This window comes from Falco rusticolus, chromosome 8 (assembly GCF_015220075.1).
Source record: "Falco rusticolus isolate bFalRus1 chromosome 8, bFalRus1.pri, whole genome shotgun sequence".
Taxonomy (NCBI): domain Eukaryota; kingdom Metazoa; phylum Chordata; class Aves; order Falconiformes; family Falconidae; genus Falco; species Falco rusticolus.
In genome coordinates this window covers 54,352,171-54,368,488 of record NC_051194.1, presented here as the reverse complement: position 1 = coordinate 54,368,488, position 16,318 = coordinate 54,352,171, and the positions used below count along the sequence as shown (strand labels likewise).

Genomic DNA, 16,318 nt, shown 5'->3' with positions numbered 1-16,318 from the left:
ATACCACACAAGCAGCTCCCGGTTTTCCTGTTGGTGCTCAGTTCAAGTCCTGCCGGCTATGGTGCTTCCACTATGGGGTTACGTTACTGAGCATGGGAGGACAGCCCTAACTAGACCCTAAGAGGTAACTTCTGTTAATAGACAGAGGCAAGAAACTGGAAGTCTTAGGCACTAAAAGAACTGTTACTTCCATGGATGCTCTGTGGTCACTAAAAAAAAAAAAAAAATTAACCTTAGATGTGTAAAAAGCTGCTGCAGCAGTAGCCAGCTCCATAAACCCTGGGTGGGATTTAGACAAAAAGAAGCAATTGAGTAGTTTTACTGTGTGTGTAATTTCTCTCTCCCACAACACTCCTAACTCAAGAGTCAATACGACAAAGTGACTACAGCCTCCGAAAGAAACCATACCCTTACGGCTCTGTGCTCTGAAATAGGCACAGTACCATCAATTAGCTACCACGGCTTTGGGATACCTGTTCCCCACAAAATTAATCCGAAAAAAAAAAAAAGGGGGGGCTGTCTGTGGTAAAAACAGTTTGATTACCCTTTCAAACCAGCTTATGGTCAACTGTAGGAGGCAAGGATACTACAGCTGTTATCCTACTGCTTTCAATAGCATGAAAGGCCACACTTCCAAATCCTAAACTAACAGTTCATAGCCCATTTGTGGCTGCTTGGCCTGCATCTTAGATACCAGAGCCGCAACGGTTTCTCTACGCACACTGTATTAGACCCTACACAGGTTCTTCCCAGAAGTATGAACAAGCTGCTTTAACACACCTGAGAGCCATACAGCCTATGACCCTCCCTAGCCAAGCTTTCTTTTGGCAAACCTCTTCTGAAAGACGTCTGGTCCAGATGACTCCATTTTTCTTCTGCTAGGTCTCAAATGAGTTGCAAGTGGAAACAGGAAGCAAACACATTTGTTTACCTAAACAACTATTAACCACCCAGGAAAAAGCAGTAGTTAAGCCATTTCAGATGCCTGTCTGGATTGTTTGAACTAGCCCTGGCTTCTCCTGCTGAACAGTGGCAGTGACCCACACTGCAGCGCAGCCATCTCCTTCCACAGCCACCGAGCAGAGGCCCCCCTGTAGGACACCACGCGGTCTGGGCATGGAAAAGAGTGCCTCAGCGTTTGGTAGGTGACACGTGCCCAGCTTTGCTGCAACGACAACAGATTTGACTTTGGCCTTGTGGAAATGGACTGGCTGCAGCTGGGGAGCTTCTGGCCTCTTCCGCTGGGGCAGCAGACTGTTTGCAACCCTTCTGTAATTACAACTTAAAGGGAAAAATACCATGCGGAATACCATGAAATATTAAAGGAGTCAGCAACACTAATTAGAGCCATGGGAGGCAGGTCTATCTAAAATGACCTGCTCAGGTCTTCCTCTACTGGGTTGTAACCCCAACCTTCACGTGCCCAAACAGGCCAGGCTGTGAAGTCAACCCGAGCAAATTGAAGGTATGAGAACTATTTGGCTTCCTAACTAAAAGCAGCATTAAGCCCTTCTACAGAGCCATCTCCACACAGTGCAGTTCAGACTGCATACACTGAAATCTCTTCAGCAGACAACGCCCCTGTGTGTCGCTATCTTAATCGTTTGCTCAAGCACACCTACAAACTGAGAAGGCTGTAGGTCGAGATAAAGTTTTTTAAACTACGTAGGGTTTTAAAGCAATATTCTTCCATGGAATCCCACCACTTCCAGGAATTTCAGACACAGCTGTCTTACCTTCTCATTTACCTTTCAAATAGCCAGTTATTTCCCATTCTGTGGCTGGGTACAGATGTTGCACTGACTTGTCTGATGCTTGGCTTACACAGGCTACTTCAATGCAGGAAAAGCAAAACAGGAACATTTCTAGCATCCGTGGGATTTTTTAGCCCTCTTAAACTGCATTTTTCCCAAACTTACTCCCCAAACCACTTGTTTTTGACAGTCAGCTCAAAGGAGACTTACCACACCAAGGGAGGGGTGTTTAATGCAGACAGTGGAAAAGTTTTGTAGGAATGCACAGATCAAATGACAAGATACAGACAGCAGAAGGCAGTTTGATTAGAGTCCTCCACAAGAGAGATTGCTTGTGGTGATGCTACACTCTTCTAGCAAGCAAAAAACCAACTGACTGAAGTTTAGTTCGGTCCCATCAGCGTTATAGGTTGTGCCATAAAATTAGCCTCCACAGAATCAAGACAGGTTCAAACCATTGCATTTCCAACCTTGAAAGACAGCCAGAATGTTTTTCACTGCCGCTTGCTTCATTGCAGTGAAGGAACAATTCCTCTGTTCAGCAGCAACAAGTTTCCATAATTAATGTTCATCCAGCCCTCCCTTACGCATGAGAAACAAGGGTTCTCCTGCACGCACAGAGCCTTCTTGAACACTGCTTGGGTAGGTCTCATCGATCCAGACAACGCTTCTGAGCTGCTTCTGAACACACATTCCTCAGAAGATTGATCACAGATCTTGGATCTGCGCTCTTCATAATAGCACTGCCAGATACAATCATATTTGCACCTGCCTGAAAGACATTAAACACCCACTCAATAACACAGAACAGATCCACTTGTTACAAAGAGTTTTTTCTTGCTGTGAAGTATGTAAGGAGGTGGTGAATTCTAGGCTGGTGGGCAAACAGAGCACTTCTTGTGGGACAGTCGTAACATACCTCTAACTACAACCACAAATCAAGTTCAGAAAAGACAGCTCTTCCCCAAATAGGAAATTTCTACCTGAACATACAAGAAACACACAACTCTTCTGGCTTAAGGGAGGCTTCTATAGCCACTATTAAAAAAGGCACAAGATTAAACCTCAAGTGGATCTTGTTATTAAGCGTGCTTTACTGTTCCCTCCAAAAACTAACAGTCAAAACGCAATTCCTCCTCAGCTTTATTTTCCAAGGGACAATTAACTCTCTTTGCACAGCGACTGAGAGTGCTGCTCCGCTTCAGCCTCTTACCTCTGCGCACTTGTGGATGGTGTCAGGCCCGACTCCTCCATCCACTTCAATATCCAATGAGGGAAACTGTGTCCTCAGCCACTGAACCTGAGAAACAGCATAAGAACAGCTGGCACCGAGACCCACACTCAGCTGCTACAGTTACGTTTACCTTCTCACAGGCCCAGACAAGATTTATTCACTTCATAGCTACGCTCCATCCTGTTAATGAGCTTTAAACTCTCAATAATTAAGGAGAGAGAAACCTAGTTTACCTTTGGCATCATATCTTCCATAAATTTCTGCCCTCCGAATCCAGGTTCTACCGTCATCACCAAAGCCATGTCTATCTGATTGGCCCAAGGTGCCAAGTGTTCAACCGTCGTGCAAGGCTTGATCGCCAGGCCAACCTGCAGGAGAGGAGAGACAAATCCAAGTGCACCTTACGATGACAGCAACCTCGGCGGGAGCTCAGTACAGGCACCCAGTTATGTGCCTGGGCGAGTGCAGTAGCAACAGCCCGCTCCAGGTGAAGATTCCTGACCTTCTGGGCCAAAGCGGAGGCCCGACGGCAGGCACAGAGGGCAGGCACAGAGGGCTGGGGCCGACCCCTGCGCGCCCGAAGCCGGGACGGCGGGTTTCCCGCGCCAAGCCCGCGCTCCCCTCACCTTCATCCCGTTCTCCCGAATGTCCTTTATCAGCGCCCCGGGATTGTCTGTCGCTTCCAGGTGAAAGGTGTACTGGTTGGCGCCGGCGACAGCCATCGGCTTCACCCACTGCTCCGGCCTGGCGACCATCATGTGCATGTCTGGGGGCGGGGGCGGCCGTCAGCGGGGCGGTGGGCGGCTGTCAGGCCCGGGCCCCCCGCCCCCCGCCGGGCCCCCCTTACCGAAGAAAGGCTCCTGGCCCAGCTGCTTGCGCAGGCTCTCCACGACGGGGTGGCCGAAGGTGATGTTCGGGACGAAGTGTCTTGAGCCCAAGAGAGAGACCCGCCCGCCCGCCGGTTACGCCCGCCCGGGGGGGGCCGGGGCCGCCCGCACCCTCGGGCCGGCCGCCCCCCGCGCCCCCGGCCCGGCCCCGCCCGCCCCCGGCCGTTACCCGTCCATTACATCCAGGTGCAGGTAATCGGCGCCGCAGTCCAGCATGCGGCTGCACTCGGCGCCCAGCGCCGCCAGGTCGCTGTTGAGGATGGACGGCCCGATCCGGCACCCCGACGCCATCGCCGCCGCCCGCCGCCGTCCCGCGCCTGCGCCGCCGCGCGGCCTGCCGGGAGGGGCGCGCGCCCCCGCCCCGCCGCTACGCGCCGCAACCCGCCCGCCGCCATCTTGGGCCGCGGCCGGGGCGGGCCCCGGGGCTGGGTGGGGGGAGAGCGGCGGCCGCTGCTCCGGCCGCGCCGCGCTGAGGGGGCAGGTGGCGCGGGGAGGCCGTGAGGGGCGCGGGGGCTGCCGCCCGCCGCTAGCACCGAGGCCCGGCCTGGCCGGCCCCGCGGCTCCGGCGGAGCTGCAGGCTCTGTGGCCCAGCGCTAGAGCAGGGCCGCTTCTGGCGCTTGGGAGGGCACCGGCCCCGCCGGCGGCCGCCTTCGGGCGAGGGGCCCAAGCAGCGGAGGGGCAGCCTGCTTGGGCAGTTGGGTTTTTGTAAAAAAAATCCCCGACACTATATTTCGTTCCCCTCGAGACCCTTCACGGGCCGCTGCGGGCCCTGCCGGGCGCGGGCACAGGCCCCGGTGGCACCCCAGGCGTGGGCTGGGGCCGGTGGGTGCTGGTAAGGCACCGACCAGGAGCAGAGGGGTGCGTTTGAACAGCGCTGGCTGTACCTGCGAACAAAATAGCCTCAAATAGCAGCGTATCAAAGCCCTTTAGAGAGACCGACCCAGTGTTGCGCAAGAGGCTTAGACAGAACTCTCCTTTTGCCGTCACTCCTCTGTATTTAGTACTCGGGACAACATTTGCATAAAAAGCTGAGGCGATGGGACGGACCGACACGCTGACAAGACTTGTACAGCCTGGACAGTTGTTGAATGTGACATGCACTTAAGGCCTCTTAACACTATTTAAGCAGCATCATTTGTCTTCACAGCAGAAATACACCAGTTCTGTTAACAGAGATACGGGAGGAAAGCACAAAACCAGCCAAGTACGTCAAATGCACCTCATTAGGACAGTATCAAGTGCGACCGATGTGCAAGTAAAACATGAGAAAACAGACTGACTGGTCTGCCTGTCTGTTCCATCTCTCCACAGTCACCCAACAAAAATCAAAGCCATCTTCCTGGCCACCTGAATAAAACTAAGTTACGGGTTACATCATTTATAAGCAGCATTGATTTCTAGCAGGGTAGACGTTAAAAAGAGGCGTTTTAGTCCTTCCTATGGCTTACTACTGTGGATTCACCGGTGACAGTGGGAAACCTGAATGGAAACATTTATCATACATACTGAATTAAATGAAGTAAATCACAGTTATATCGTCATTGTTAGAGTGGAGTACCGTGGTGAGGCATCTACCTCTTTCATTAAGGAACATGCCTCCTCCTCATTTTCAGCAGAAAAGGTCACTATAAAACGCACCATGAATTCTCTATGTGTGGTATCCCAGCGGTTTACTCGGCTCAGGTCTAAAACTCTCCTCCCGCACCCAACTACCAGTAACCCAGCCTACCTTGGGATTTGAAAGTGAAGCTGTTTTCTCATTTGTGCATCACTTAATAATAAAACTTAGCATCTGGAATTTTGCAATTCTTTGAGTGACCTCCAAGCTAGGAGCTAATCCAAAGCAGCCTCCTACAGGTAGCTGGTGCTGGCTCCAGTGCGCTGAGGAGATAGGAAGCAGTACAGCATGTTTTGGTCAGCAGAGTAAGCAGTTTGTCATTCAGGACACACACTGAGACATTGCCATCTTCACCTAACCATCGCTCTTGCAAAAGCCATGTACACTTTAAAGTTGCATTAAATGTGTGTGTGTGTGTGTGTGTATATATGTATGTACACACCCCTATGGTGATACAGGTGGTGCACTATAAAAGTAGTTGCCTTTTCAGCCCTGCTTTTCCCCAGAGGTGCTGAAGGTGTCCACCTCTCACCAATGCAGGGGTAGCAGAGCATGCCCAGCACGCAGGGCCCCGGGAGAGGGATGGCTTTTGCTGTCTTCAGAGGTTTAAGGGGTTGAATTCCCTCCTCAGACTGGTGCGCCCAGCTCCTGTCAAATTTGAGCGTTTGGCAAACACCAGACAGCACGGCCTGAAGGCTGCTTGGGTTTCAGTGGGCTGAAACCTGCTGTCAGGTGTACGGTTAATTTTCCACGCAACAGTAGAAACTGCATGCTGCACTACAGCAGTGAGGCAGCCGTTTGCATGGCAGGGTTTTAAACAGCTGTTTCAGAGCTGTTGAAGAGAGATGCCAGTCCTTTCTTTGGAGATGGGTAGGAGGATATCATTCTGGCTCCTCAGTAAGGCGGTTTTATGATGTGTGTGTCCAAATGACAAGCCCTCGGGAGACAAACTGGTAATTAGCACATTTTACAGACTCTCAGGATGATCTAAAACATTTTCCTCTGCACAATAACGCCATGATTATAAACTGTATTCTTCTAGTGCAAGCTGAAAAAGGCAGTATATGATTCCCAAAGCACAGGGTAACTTTGGGCGTTGCTTATGATTTCATGGTTTGTTTCACAGCTGTTTTGCAGTTTGCCCGTAAGAAGCTAATGGCTAAGTTCACATTTCAGTGTAATTCCGTGATGCTGCAGCATAGCACATAACTCGGCTGTGACTTCAGCCGATCCCCTACGGGGATCTCCACCTACGTATAAATGTCACATATATCTCTCTCCCTCTCTCTCTAATACTTGCAGCCGTGAACATTACGTACATAAAATGGAACCTTTTTAAATACAATCTCAACATGCCAAAAATAGATTCTTTCATCAAGTTTCTGCCCTGCAATATCCATCTTTGTTTACAATGTACATATATATTTATATTTTTATATATAGCAACATGAAAATACCATATATAAATATTTACTCTAAATCCCTATATGTGAGGACATACGACAGCATCAGTGGAGCAGTTGCTAGGTACCAGAAGGTCCATGCATTCCAGATGCGGTTTTTTGGGGTTTTTTTTAAGCTGTGGAGATGAATTACTGGGTACATTTAAGCAGGGGAGCATGGACTATGTATACCATCTGCAGACCACTCACCCCCTGCCCATCTATATCTGTGCACAGCACGTGCATTCCTTCTTATGGTATGTACTGTATTTAGTTTTACAGAGCAAATATTTTTGTAGCACAAGGGCAATATCTTACAGAGTGGAATGAAACCAACAGACAAAAGTAAATTCAACCACAGTCTGCAGTGCCCCAAAACAAAACAAAACAAAACAAAAAAAAAAAAAGAAAAAGGTCTAATTGCTCCACGGTGCTTCTCATTGCTCTGCAAGTTAGAAACGATGGTTCCAGGCTTGTGAAAAATCAAGCTTTAGACGGGTACTTTTTGTCAGTGTTTTCACTGTTGGTACCAAGGTGTAAGAGCCTTGGATTCAGCTACTATATAGCCCTCCTCTCAAAACTACTACAAAAATAAATCTTGGGCACAATCTCAAAAGAGGCTTCTCTGCTCCGTCTCGGACAGTCCGAGAGCCCACTTACCCAACAAGGCTGCTGATCACAGCACATGGCTGCCAGATCAAGGTTTTATGCACCACAGATTTGCCCACACACCCCTACCCTGAGAATTTTGTACAAATTCTCTGTTCCTGCCGTCTTGCCCTGAACTGAAATAGATTTCACAAACAGAAATGTACCAGTCTGTAGCAACTGGCTGTTTTCAGATAATAAAGTGCTCTTGTTTAATTAGTTACTAGTTAGCAGGGAACTCCGAGGAGAAGGCACACTTTCATTTTCTCCTCCCACTCCTGCACTTCCCCAAGAGTTAAACATGAGATTCATCTAGGTCAACGTCAGTCTCCCCAAGCTCCACGTGCGTGAAGCTGAAGTGAGTGGCCAGCAAGGGGTTCTCCATCCCGTTGTCCTCACTGATGTGAAGGACAGTGTCCCCATGCTGCAGCAAGCTTGTGGTCTCAAGGCCAGCGTAGTCGTCGGTGTCAGAGAGCTGGGTGGGTGGGGTGCTTTGTGCTGTTGTTGGCCAGGACTCCAAGCCCTCCTCTTTTTCCTTCTCCTCAGCAGAAAGTGCCTCACTCTGCAATTGAGGAGAGCCAGTGATCAGGCTCAGAGGAAGTGGGAGGGAGAGGGGGGAAAAAGCGAGGGAACATCAATAAAATATTTTCTCATTTGGAAATACTGTTTACCATAAAGGGCCAGGCACTTGCAGATTATAATTGCAGAATATATTGCCCCAATGATATATTTTTGCTGGTGAATCAAATTTGCAGCAACGATCAGAAAGGTTATCTGATTTCAGTCGTTAACACATCCTCATTGCAGTTTTTTAAGTGTATTTTCAAGACGGGTGTCTTTCATTTGTTCATGGCAAAGGACAACACCCCCAAAAGACACTAGGTATGTGGGTGTATGAAAGTGAGCTCAATGTCACTGACGTGTTGAAGGGATGACTGTGACTGTCCCTGCACTGTCCTCAGTGGTGTCCAACACAGGAAAAGGTTAGACAAGCAATTTCTTTTGGAATGTGGTGCCTTTGCCAGAGCAGTCCTGAGGTTTGGAGGGAGCTGCTCCTTAAGGATGCATGTCTCAGCGAGCAAGCTGTAAAAACCCATTGATGAAAATTTGCACTGGTGAGCAGGCCCAGAAGGACAACTATATGTGGTGGGAAGATGGAAAAGAAGATGCAGGAAATATATTTGCAAATTAAGAATCATTGCATAGATCGAGAAGTGAACAGTTTGCAAAAGGAAGGGGTCAGACAGCAAACTCAGCCTAAAGAATAGATGTCTTCACCCACCTGTCAGCGTTTGTTACAGTGCTGTAATGCATCGGGCATTTCCCTGTAAATTTGCCCTGCAACTGTGATGAAGCAGCAGGTAGACACAAATGATAAAATCATCAATCACGTTACCTGAGCGGTCTGGCTGTGGAGATCAGCTACAACGATGGCAGGTGAGGAAGTCAGCACAGGTTTGCTGAGAGGTTCCTGCTTGCTGGTCGCCTGGGGGCTGCTGTGGCTGCAGCCCTGCTGCGGGGCTGCTGGAGCTGGAGCCGAGGACGGGTCCCCTGGGGAGGCTGTTGTTGCCTCAGGCTGGGCTTCAGTGAAAGTCACCGACCGCTTCTGCTCCGCTGAAGGGTACAAAGCCCAGAAAATTTAATATTAAAATGCTACAAATTGGGAAGGAAAACACAACAAGAAAAGAAGAGAATCTCTGGAGGTTTAACAATGAAGGCAGGATTCATGATTCATTCCATCTTTATAAGCTGTCTAATTGGAGTCCAGTCTAAAGCCTTTTACCCTGGGCTTCCTCTAAAGCCGCAGCAAGAGTCGGGGATCTCCTGAAGAAGACTCACCCTACCTATCCTTGTCATGACTTGGTGAGATAAATGCCACCCATAACATCTTTCCATCCCAGCAGAACATACTGGATTGAATTCCCATGCGAGTTAGTCATTTTTGCCTTCAACCAGGAAAGGAAATATGGAGATGCAAAGGGCAAAAGGAAATGCAAATATATAAGGGAATTGCCCAAGGTTTTGCAGGAAATCTGAGAAAAGAAATAGGACAGCTGATTGCCCCCCATTCCTGCAGATAAGTCCACTATTTGGGAATAACAGACCAGCACAGGTTGAAGAGAGCTAGACTGAAATGTCACAGTAAACCCGATACCCCTGCTCCTACTCTTACTTATTTGGGATCAATTTTTATGTTTCAGACATCTCCAGCAGTGCTGTTGCCCCAGCACAGTCCTGGCTGAGTGGTTAGAAACCCAGAAAGTTCACAAGCAACCTTTGCTCTGCCAGGTGTTTCCTCCAAAGTTAACTGCTGGCTTCAGATTATACGGAATACAAACTCCTGCTCTGCTTGGCACTGCTGACTCCTGGAAACATACGGCATGGACTAGAACAGTCCTATTTTCATTTCCATATGCAACCTTTAAAACTCTGCACTGCTTACAAATGATGGGAAATTTCCTTCTTTCTGTTACTCTCTACAGCAGCTTCAGGTTTTGCACATCTGGAGGTTGCGGACAAGGCATCCTGAATAGAGGATTCTATTATATCTATTCATTTCTATATCTATTCAACTCTCTACACCTCTAGGAGACATCATAATTCACTGTCCATGTGCAGTTCTACCTTGAAAGCCTTTGGAGAAATGATCAAAGTGTTTTGAGGGGGTGATCTTCTGATAGGATATCCACTTAGTAGGAAAAAGGATAAAACTGTGAGGACTTCACTTTAATATAGGCTACTAACAACATACTAACTCTAATTTCAGCTGAAACAATGACATAGTATTTTCTGCTTTCAAATATGAAGTGCTGGTTCTGGAAATGCAGCGCTGCCCTACCGCCAGGTTTTGGTTTTGGCTGGATGCTCCGCCTCGTGGTTGAAAGTCGAGCTCCGTGACGGCTACGAGGTTCGGTTTGAGTTTTCTGACGTGACAGCAGTGGTCGCCGAAGCTAAAAGTTGGAAGAAAGAGTCAGGCTGATGTATGTTCACACATTACGCAATTTCTCTGTAAGGAGAACAGATCGTCATTGTCTAAATACTCTAAATGTCCATTCCCTCTACTTTTAGCAGATACATGTTTTAAGGTTTCCATGGCTCAGACATCTTCTTCATATGAGCTTCTGCGGTTTGTGCCTATTCAGTTTCAGTACTGTATGTAATGCAATGCAGACCGTGTTTGTTTAAAACAAAACAAAAAGCCTGCAGAGGAAGAGATTGGGGAATTCAAAAGAACGTGCACCTCCTCCCTTACGGATTTGTCAGGTCTTACAGCTCCGACTTGTGCTACGGTTCCCACTAACTCAGTGGGCTGTGCTAGTATATCACAAATCGGGTAAAAGGGACATGTCACAACCACAAATCGTTTCGAAACAGACGAGAAAAACCAAGCCAATTCAAACAGCAGGAGAGAAGGCTTGTTCGCTCCCCATGTTCTCACCTGCCGTAAGCCTCTCTTCCGCCCCAGGGGCTGCTGCAGAAGAAGGTTCTGCTGTCCTGGCTCACTCTGCACGCTTGCCACCCTGTTAGATGTTGACAGCATTAGGCCAAGCACAGAAGCACCCGATATAACTAGTAGGTGTCCTGGCAATTGTGGCTAAAATAAATAAATAAATAAATAAACCAACCACTAATGGCACAGTCACTTCAAAGAGCAACACTGTCTTTGAAGGATGGGGGGGACGTGTCTGTTGGGTTGTGGCTTCCGGGGCTTAGGAAAGGGTGGGAGGTGGAGTCATGGCATTCAGGACTTGGCCACGCACAGGTAGCATCCAAATATAAATAACTGCAGATTTCAGTTTTCAGTCATTGATTGATGCATCCCACTGAGCAACACTCACTTCTCTGCATCCTTTGCCACATCAATTAAGGCAAGAATATCAGCTTCCTAGCTCAAAAGCTTTCTTATTTGCTTTCCTTTTTCAAGGACAATATTGTAAAACCTGCTTTTTTTTTCCTCCCAAATAGACTCCACAGCCTCATCACCATTTTGTCATCTGGTTTTAATTTCAATTTAAGTCAACAAACAAAAAAAACAAACACAAAGTGACAAAGGATCCATTCACATAATGGATGCATGAGTTATGTGAACAAGGCCCCGCACTCAACACTTGCAGCCTTAAGTCTTTTTGGGGCTAACAAACAAAAAAGACAAGTAAACATAAATTACATATTATATATATATACATAAACACAGCTTTTTAGTTTTTAATATCTTGGCACAAAATATCTGAAAATCTGCAGTAAAAGAATCTTTAGCAATAGAACATACTCAGCTACATACAATCTCATTCTACTATTCAACTGACCATTTAATCTACTTAAAAATATCACCCTCCCCTCGTTTGTATCAAAACACTGTACTCCTCCAAACAGTTAAAAATTGGTCATTTAGCAGACAGCGGTCACAAAACATTTTATCTGAATGAACTACGTCTGAGAGGAATATGGTTACAACAGCAACTAACATTTAGGATGGACGACTTCTAAATCAGGCAGCTGCTTATTTGGGGCAGACTGGAATCCACTGAGCCACACATCCTATTTAAGCAACTTCCAGCTATATCTGGTATGCATTGTTGACGATTCGGTATTACAAACCATTTTGCCTTCGGCCTGCATTAATCTAAAGGAAACCAACATTCTTTTCTCTAGATGTTTTCCTTTTATCTCCCTGGAGCTGCTCTGTACCACCAACAGGGTGAAGGTTTTATCTCTTGACCTTACAGGAGCAGAGGAAGAAGACAAACCTGAGGACATGGAGGATGTCTATGGAGAGGTTTAAAAAGTTCTGTCTCCTGAACAGCTCGTTCTTTAGTGTGGCAGAAGTTATTTGCCCTTAGAAGGTTTGGTGGAACAGAACATGAGAACTTCCTGATCTGCTCTGGGTCACAGTCGGGTTACCTGACCTGAAAGTCCTATTCCTCCCTGCCTTACCAGTGTAAACTGGCCACACTTTGCACTAAACCATACGCGTGCGTTTCTGCCAGCTCTACTGGGGAGACAATGGGCAACTCCAAGGAGAGAGACAGCTTAAGACCCTGAAGCTGTTTCTCCTCTGGTTGTCTGACCACAGCCTAATAATCCTAGGCATGCCCTCAGCAATCTCACCACAGCTGCAGTGGTTTGGGAAAAAAGGAAAAGCTTCTGCAAACTCAAAGCCAGAGCAAACAAGATACGTTTGAGTCCTTTTCTCCCTCAGACAGCAATTCTGAATGAGATCACCAGTCTCTGGAACATCTTTTCCAGCTTTTACGTAGGGTATTGAGATGATTTACACACAAAGCATCCTAAACATCATGCAAACACCCGCCTATGGATAAGCAGAGTCTCAGAGTTACTTCCTGTTGGTAGGACGGTATTCCTGACCCAGACAATGACTGCAGCACACATGACTGGTAGGTTCAGAAGCAACACAGCATTCCTTATTAACGCAAAGAGACTGCACTTAAATTAGCCTTTAGGTCTGTGATCCAGACTACCCGAAATTACAGCTTGTAGACTCTCTTAATCTTCTCTAGGATTACATAAAAACTTGCCCCTCTGAATTTTAAGAAGTTTTTAGAGTAGTCACCAGTATGTGAATTAAGTAGGAATTAGCTGAAGAAAGTCTTGAAAAAATAGTTTTCTATTGGACTGGCTTTTGAGAATACTGCTACAATTTCTGATGAAGGAACAGTAATTCTTAGTTCTGTGAGTGAGGCGACGTAAATATCTGTAGCAGAAAGACTACAGTTATGGTCAGCACGAAACACTGTTCGTAGTGGTGAAACAAACTCATTTCACGTGCATCATGAAAATGCTTTGATAAAGTTGTTAGGAAAAGGGAGTACATGGACTGCATGCGGGCACAGAGGCTATACATGAGGAAAAACCCAATTCCCATGAAGTAATATGTGCACTGAAGACAAACAATAGGGTGACCAAAAGAAAGGCTGGACTTTGTGTCTTCCTGCTGGAGTCTGGGATTTTCAGCCTGGCTTATATCATAAGTGAAATGAGTTTAGTGAGCTGGTGGATGTTTGTTTCCTTTACCAAATCATTACACAAATTGGTATAATTTGCGATGATCTTATGAGCTGAAATTGCAGATATCTATTGCAGGCAAATGGTGGACCCGAGAGCAGCTGAGTTTTGCAGAGCTGCCCTCAAAACCAGCACAGTTCTGCTGTGGCTGTCTCTTTGCCTTCTATCCCCAAATTCTGAAGAAGGCAAGAGAGAGAGAATTGTAAAGACCGAAAATTTCAGATGAGTGGCTGAATTTTCACATATAACCTTTCACTTCATGAGGGTTTGTGAGGGTTTCTTTTCACATCAAAGAACAGCACTACTGATCTTGTTTCCGTGAAAATTAGAGTGGCAGGCAGACTGCTGGCTCCGTGTAGCCCTCCCTCCTCCTTTTCTGCCTCTCCTTGTTTACCAGACCTGACCAGCAGTATACTGTTTTTCTGGCAGCCTGTGGGACCCAACCGAGGAACACAGAATCAAATGCCATTTCAGCTGACAGTATGTTTCCCTCCTGTGGCAATGTGATCAATAAGAAGGGGGTTTCTGCAGTACATAAGCCAGATTTCTTTCGGAGTATCAAAAGAGAAGTTTTTCCTGCCCACACAAAGATGCTCTGTCACTCTCTGAGTATCTCTGTCAGGAGTATCTTCACAATCGTGTTACTCCCATTACATAGTTAGGGCAGAGACAGGTGAGCAAAAGATCAAACCAAACCAACTTCGTGGAAGCATGTTGCCAGCACTACAAGAAATGACAGCCAGTGCAGTCACACAGTGGGGGCTAAAAGAAATGTTGTCAGGTTGGCAGTTATAATAAGTGATGCTCACAAATTACAAGAAACCATGCAGCCAAAAATATAAGAAAAAAAGAAAGAACAAAGAAGAAAGTAAAACAGAGACAAAGGAAGCAAGGAGTTTAAATGTCGCTTTAAAAAGGTGTACATGCTTGCCACACCATTACGATAGAACATACACACTTTGTGTCCCAAGACATCTGAGTGAGAGGGTTGGTGGACAAAGGCCAGTGGAGAACGGGTTAAAATGTAGAGGAACTCCAGCTCTTGTATTCCCAGACACATCCTTGCCCAGCTAGTGTTAAATCTGCCGTGCGTGCCCTGGCAATGTGAACTCGCCCTGATTTTCCCCATTAGGCACCATTAAGCTAAGGTAGGCATAATGACAAACATTAAAGGGAAATGTGTTTGTGCAACAGATTTCCATTACAGTGACTTCTTGTTCTTCCTTTTTGCTTTGGGAAAATATCCTCTCCTCTCAGATTATAACCACAACAAATCACAATGCTAGACACATATGCTCCTCAGCCCTGTACCCTGTGCTATCTGTTTACTTCTGAGCACTTAAATGCTACCCGCTTCCTGTCTTCCCTGCTTTTCTACATGGCTGGCTCTAAGTGCTGTAGAACAAAGGGAAAGAAACTTTATTCTTTTTTGTGTTTGTCACTATTTATTTAATTTATTTAAAGCTCCTACCTTCCATAGGGGTCTAACCTCCATATGATTTATTTCTATAAAGAAATATAAATAAAGTCAGTTATGACTAAGCATCAGCTTTGGAATGCAGAAGAGAATCCTGAACAGTTACCATCATGCTCCAGCTGAAATCAAAGTTAAGAAAAACTCAAGTCTTCCTTATGCAAAACTAACACTCCTGATATAAAACCACATTAACTGTCGCATGAACCCCACAGCACAACAGGCTCCCACAATGTCTGCTTTATTACTTCTGTCCTTTAGAGGAGGAATCCAATTTGCACATTCAACAATGCAGTTGAAATATCTTTTCTTCCTCACAGAACTCTAAACTAGCCTTTTTACAAAAAATTGCAGTATTTCCCTGTCTTTGTTCTTTCTAAGGCTTTGCAGCCGTGATGCCCCTCCCTCAGACATTAGCGCCCGCTCCCTGAAAAGAATAATAAACCTCAACAAGAACTGACTCCCAAGTACATCTGTTAACCTTTTTGCCTAAGGAAATCTCTGTACCGTAGAGCATGGTGGAGGATAGTGTCCTGGTCCCCAGTGTGACAGAAATTAGAAGGAACCCACAGTACAGCTGATTACATTTCAGGGTTCAAAATAAATTATTACATTTGAACTCATCCGTTGACTTAGCTGTCTCATAGTCCTCAGCCTCACCACCATTACTAGGAGTGACTCCTCCCCACTGAGCAAGGTCAAAACATTTCAAATTAAACACTGATGTAACCTGGTATCAGGTCATTATGGCTTTAACTCAGATGCAGACCTTCTCCTTTGTCATCCTCCTCAGCTGTAGTGAGTTTTTAGCTCTAGGTGAGACACAGCACTTAACTTCTTTGGTTGAGTAATTTCTGTTCTCTTTAGGCCCCAAAACATGCTCGGACGACCAAGCAATCCATTTTACTGTATCACAAAACCAGGTAACAACATTCCTGCCTCTGACAAGAAGCCCATGTCTTTTCCTAACGCCACTTCCACAGCAGTACCAATTAGAGACTGATCTGCCAAAGCAGGATTCACACACACAGAGGACACCACAACTCATGGGATGATCTCAGTGACACCACCAACGATAAACCCTCCATTTGTCAGCTGAGAACGAACAAACGAACAAAGCAGCCTGTCCCCACCCCAAAAAGCCACTACTGACATCTACAACCAACTAACAGAAATAGAAACCATTCACACAAATGCCTCTCAACATATCCACATCTTCAGCCGGTGTGGTAGAGTA

General features: G+C 46.5%; 2 protein-coding genes across 5 annotated transcripts in view; both read right to left on the bottom strand.

Moving 5' to 3' along the window:
• Nucleotides 1-1,965: 1,965 nt before the first annotated feature.
• RPE (ribulose-5-phosphate-3-epimerase) lies at nucleotides 1,966-4,233 on the bottom strand. Of its 2 annotated transcripts, none has more exons than XM_037396964.1 (6): nucleotides 4,056-4,233; nucleotides 3,836-3,915; nucleotides 3,615-3,754; nucleotides 3,222-3,356; nucleotides 2,968-3,054; nucleotides 1,966-2,526 (listed from the first exon to the last, which is right to left on the bottom strand). In XM_037396964.1, the coding sequence occupies exons 3-6, from the start codon at nucleotides 3,750-3,752 to the stop codon at nucleotides 2,404-2,406; spliced, it is 483 nt and encodes a 160-aa protein (XP_037252861.1). In that variant the 5' UTR covers nucleotides 3,753-3,754; nucleotides 3,836-3,915; nucleotides 4,056-4,233; the 3' UTR covers nucleotides 1,966-2,403. The 2 variants fall into 2 exon arrangements, with proteins under 2 accessions (XP_037252861.1, XP_037252860.1); XM_037396963.1 differs by having other exon boundaries at nucleotides 4,045-4,195.
• A 2,274-nt stretch (nucleotides 4,234-6,507) lies between these two features.
• The window catches only part of UNC80 (unc-80 homolog, NALCN channel complex subunit), a 131,095-nt gene continuing 121,284 nt past the window's right edge, over nucleotides 6,508-16,318 (bottom strand). For all 3 annotated transcript variants that reach the window (XM_037398225.1, XM_037398227.1, XM_037398226.1), the window contains 4 exons: nucleotides 11,023-11,104; nucleotides 10,423-10,534; nucleotides 8,980-9,197; nucleotides 6,508-8,145 (listed from right to left, as the gene is read on the bottom strand). In XM_037398225.1, coding sequence (XP_037254122.1) covers nucleotides 7,879-8,145; nucleotides 8,980-9,197; nucleotides 10,423-10,534; nucleotides 11,023-11,104 — 679 coding nt within the window. In that variant the 3' untranslated portion in view covers nucleotides 6,508-7,878. The remainder of the gene's footprint in view (nucleotides 8,146-8,979; nucleotides 9,198-10,422; nucleotides 10,535-11,022; nucleotides 11,105-16,318) is intronic.

What these genes read in the sequence shown, in the direction of transcription:
- RPE (XM_037396963.1), bottom strand. Translation starts at nt 4,166, where the DNA reads ATGGCGTCGGGGTGCCGGATCGGGCCGTCCATCCTCAACAGCGACCTG. An exon ending in GGGCCAGGAGCCTTTCTTCG is followed by an intron (nt 3,755 to 3,835) that starts GTAAGGGGGGCC and finishes CCCCGCCCCCAG; the next exon opens with ACATGCACATGATGGTCGCC. An exon ending in TTCGGGAGAACGGGATGAAG is followed by an intron (nt 3,357 to 3,614) that starts GTGAGGGGAGCG and finishes CCTCTCCTGCAG; the next exon opens with GTTGGCCTGGCGATCAAGCC.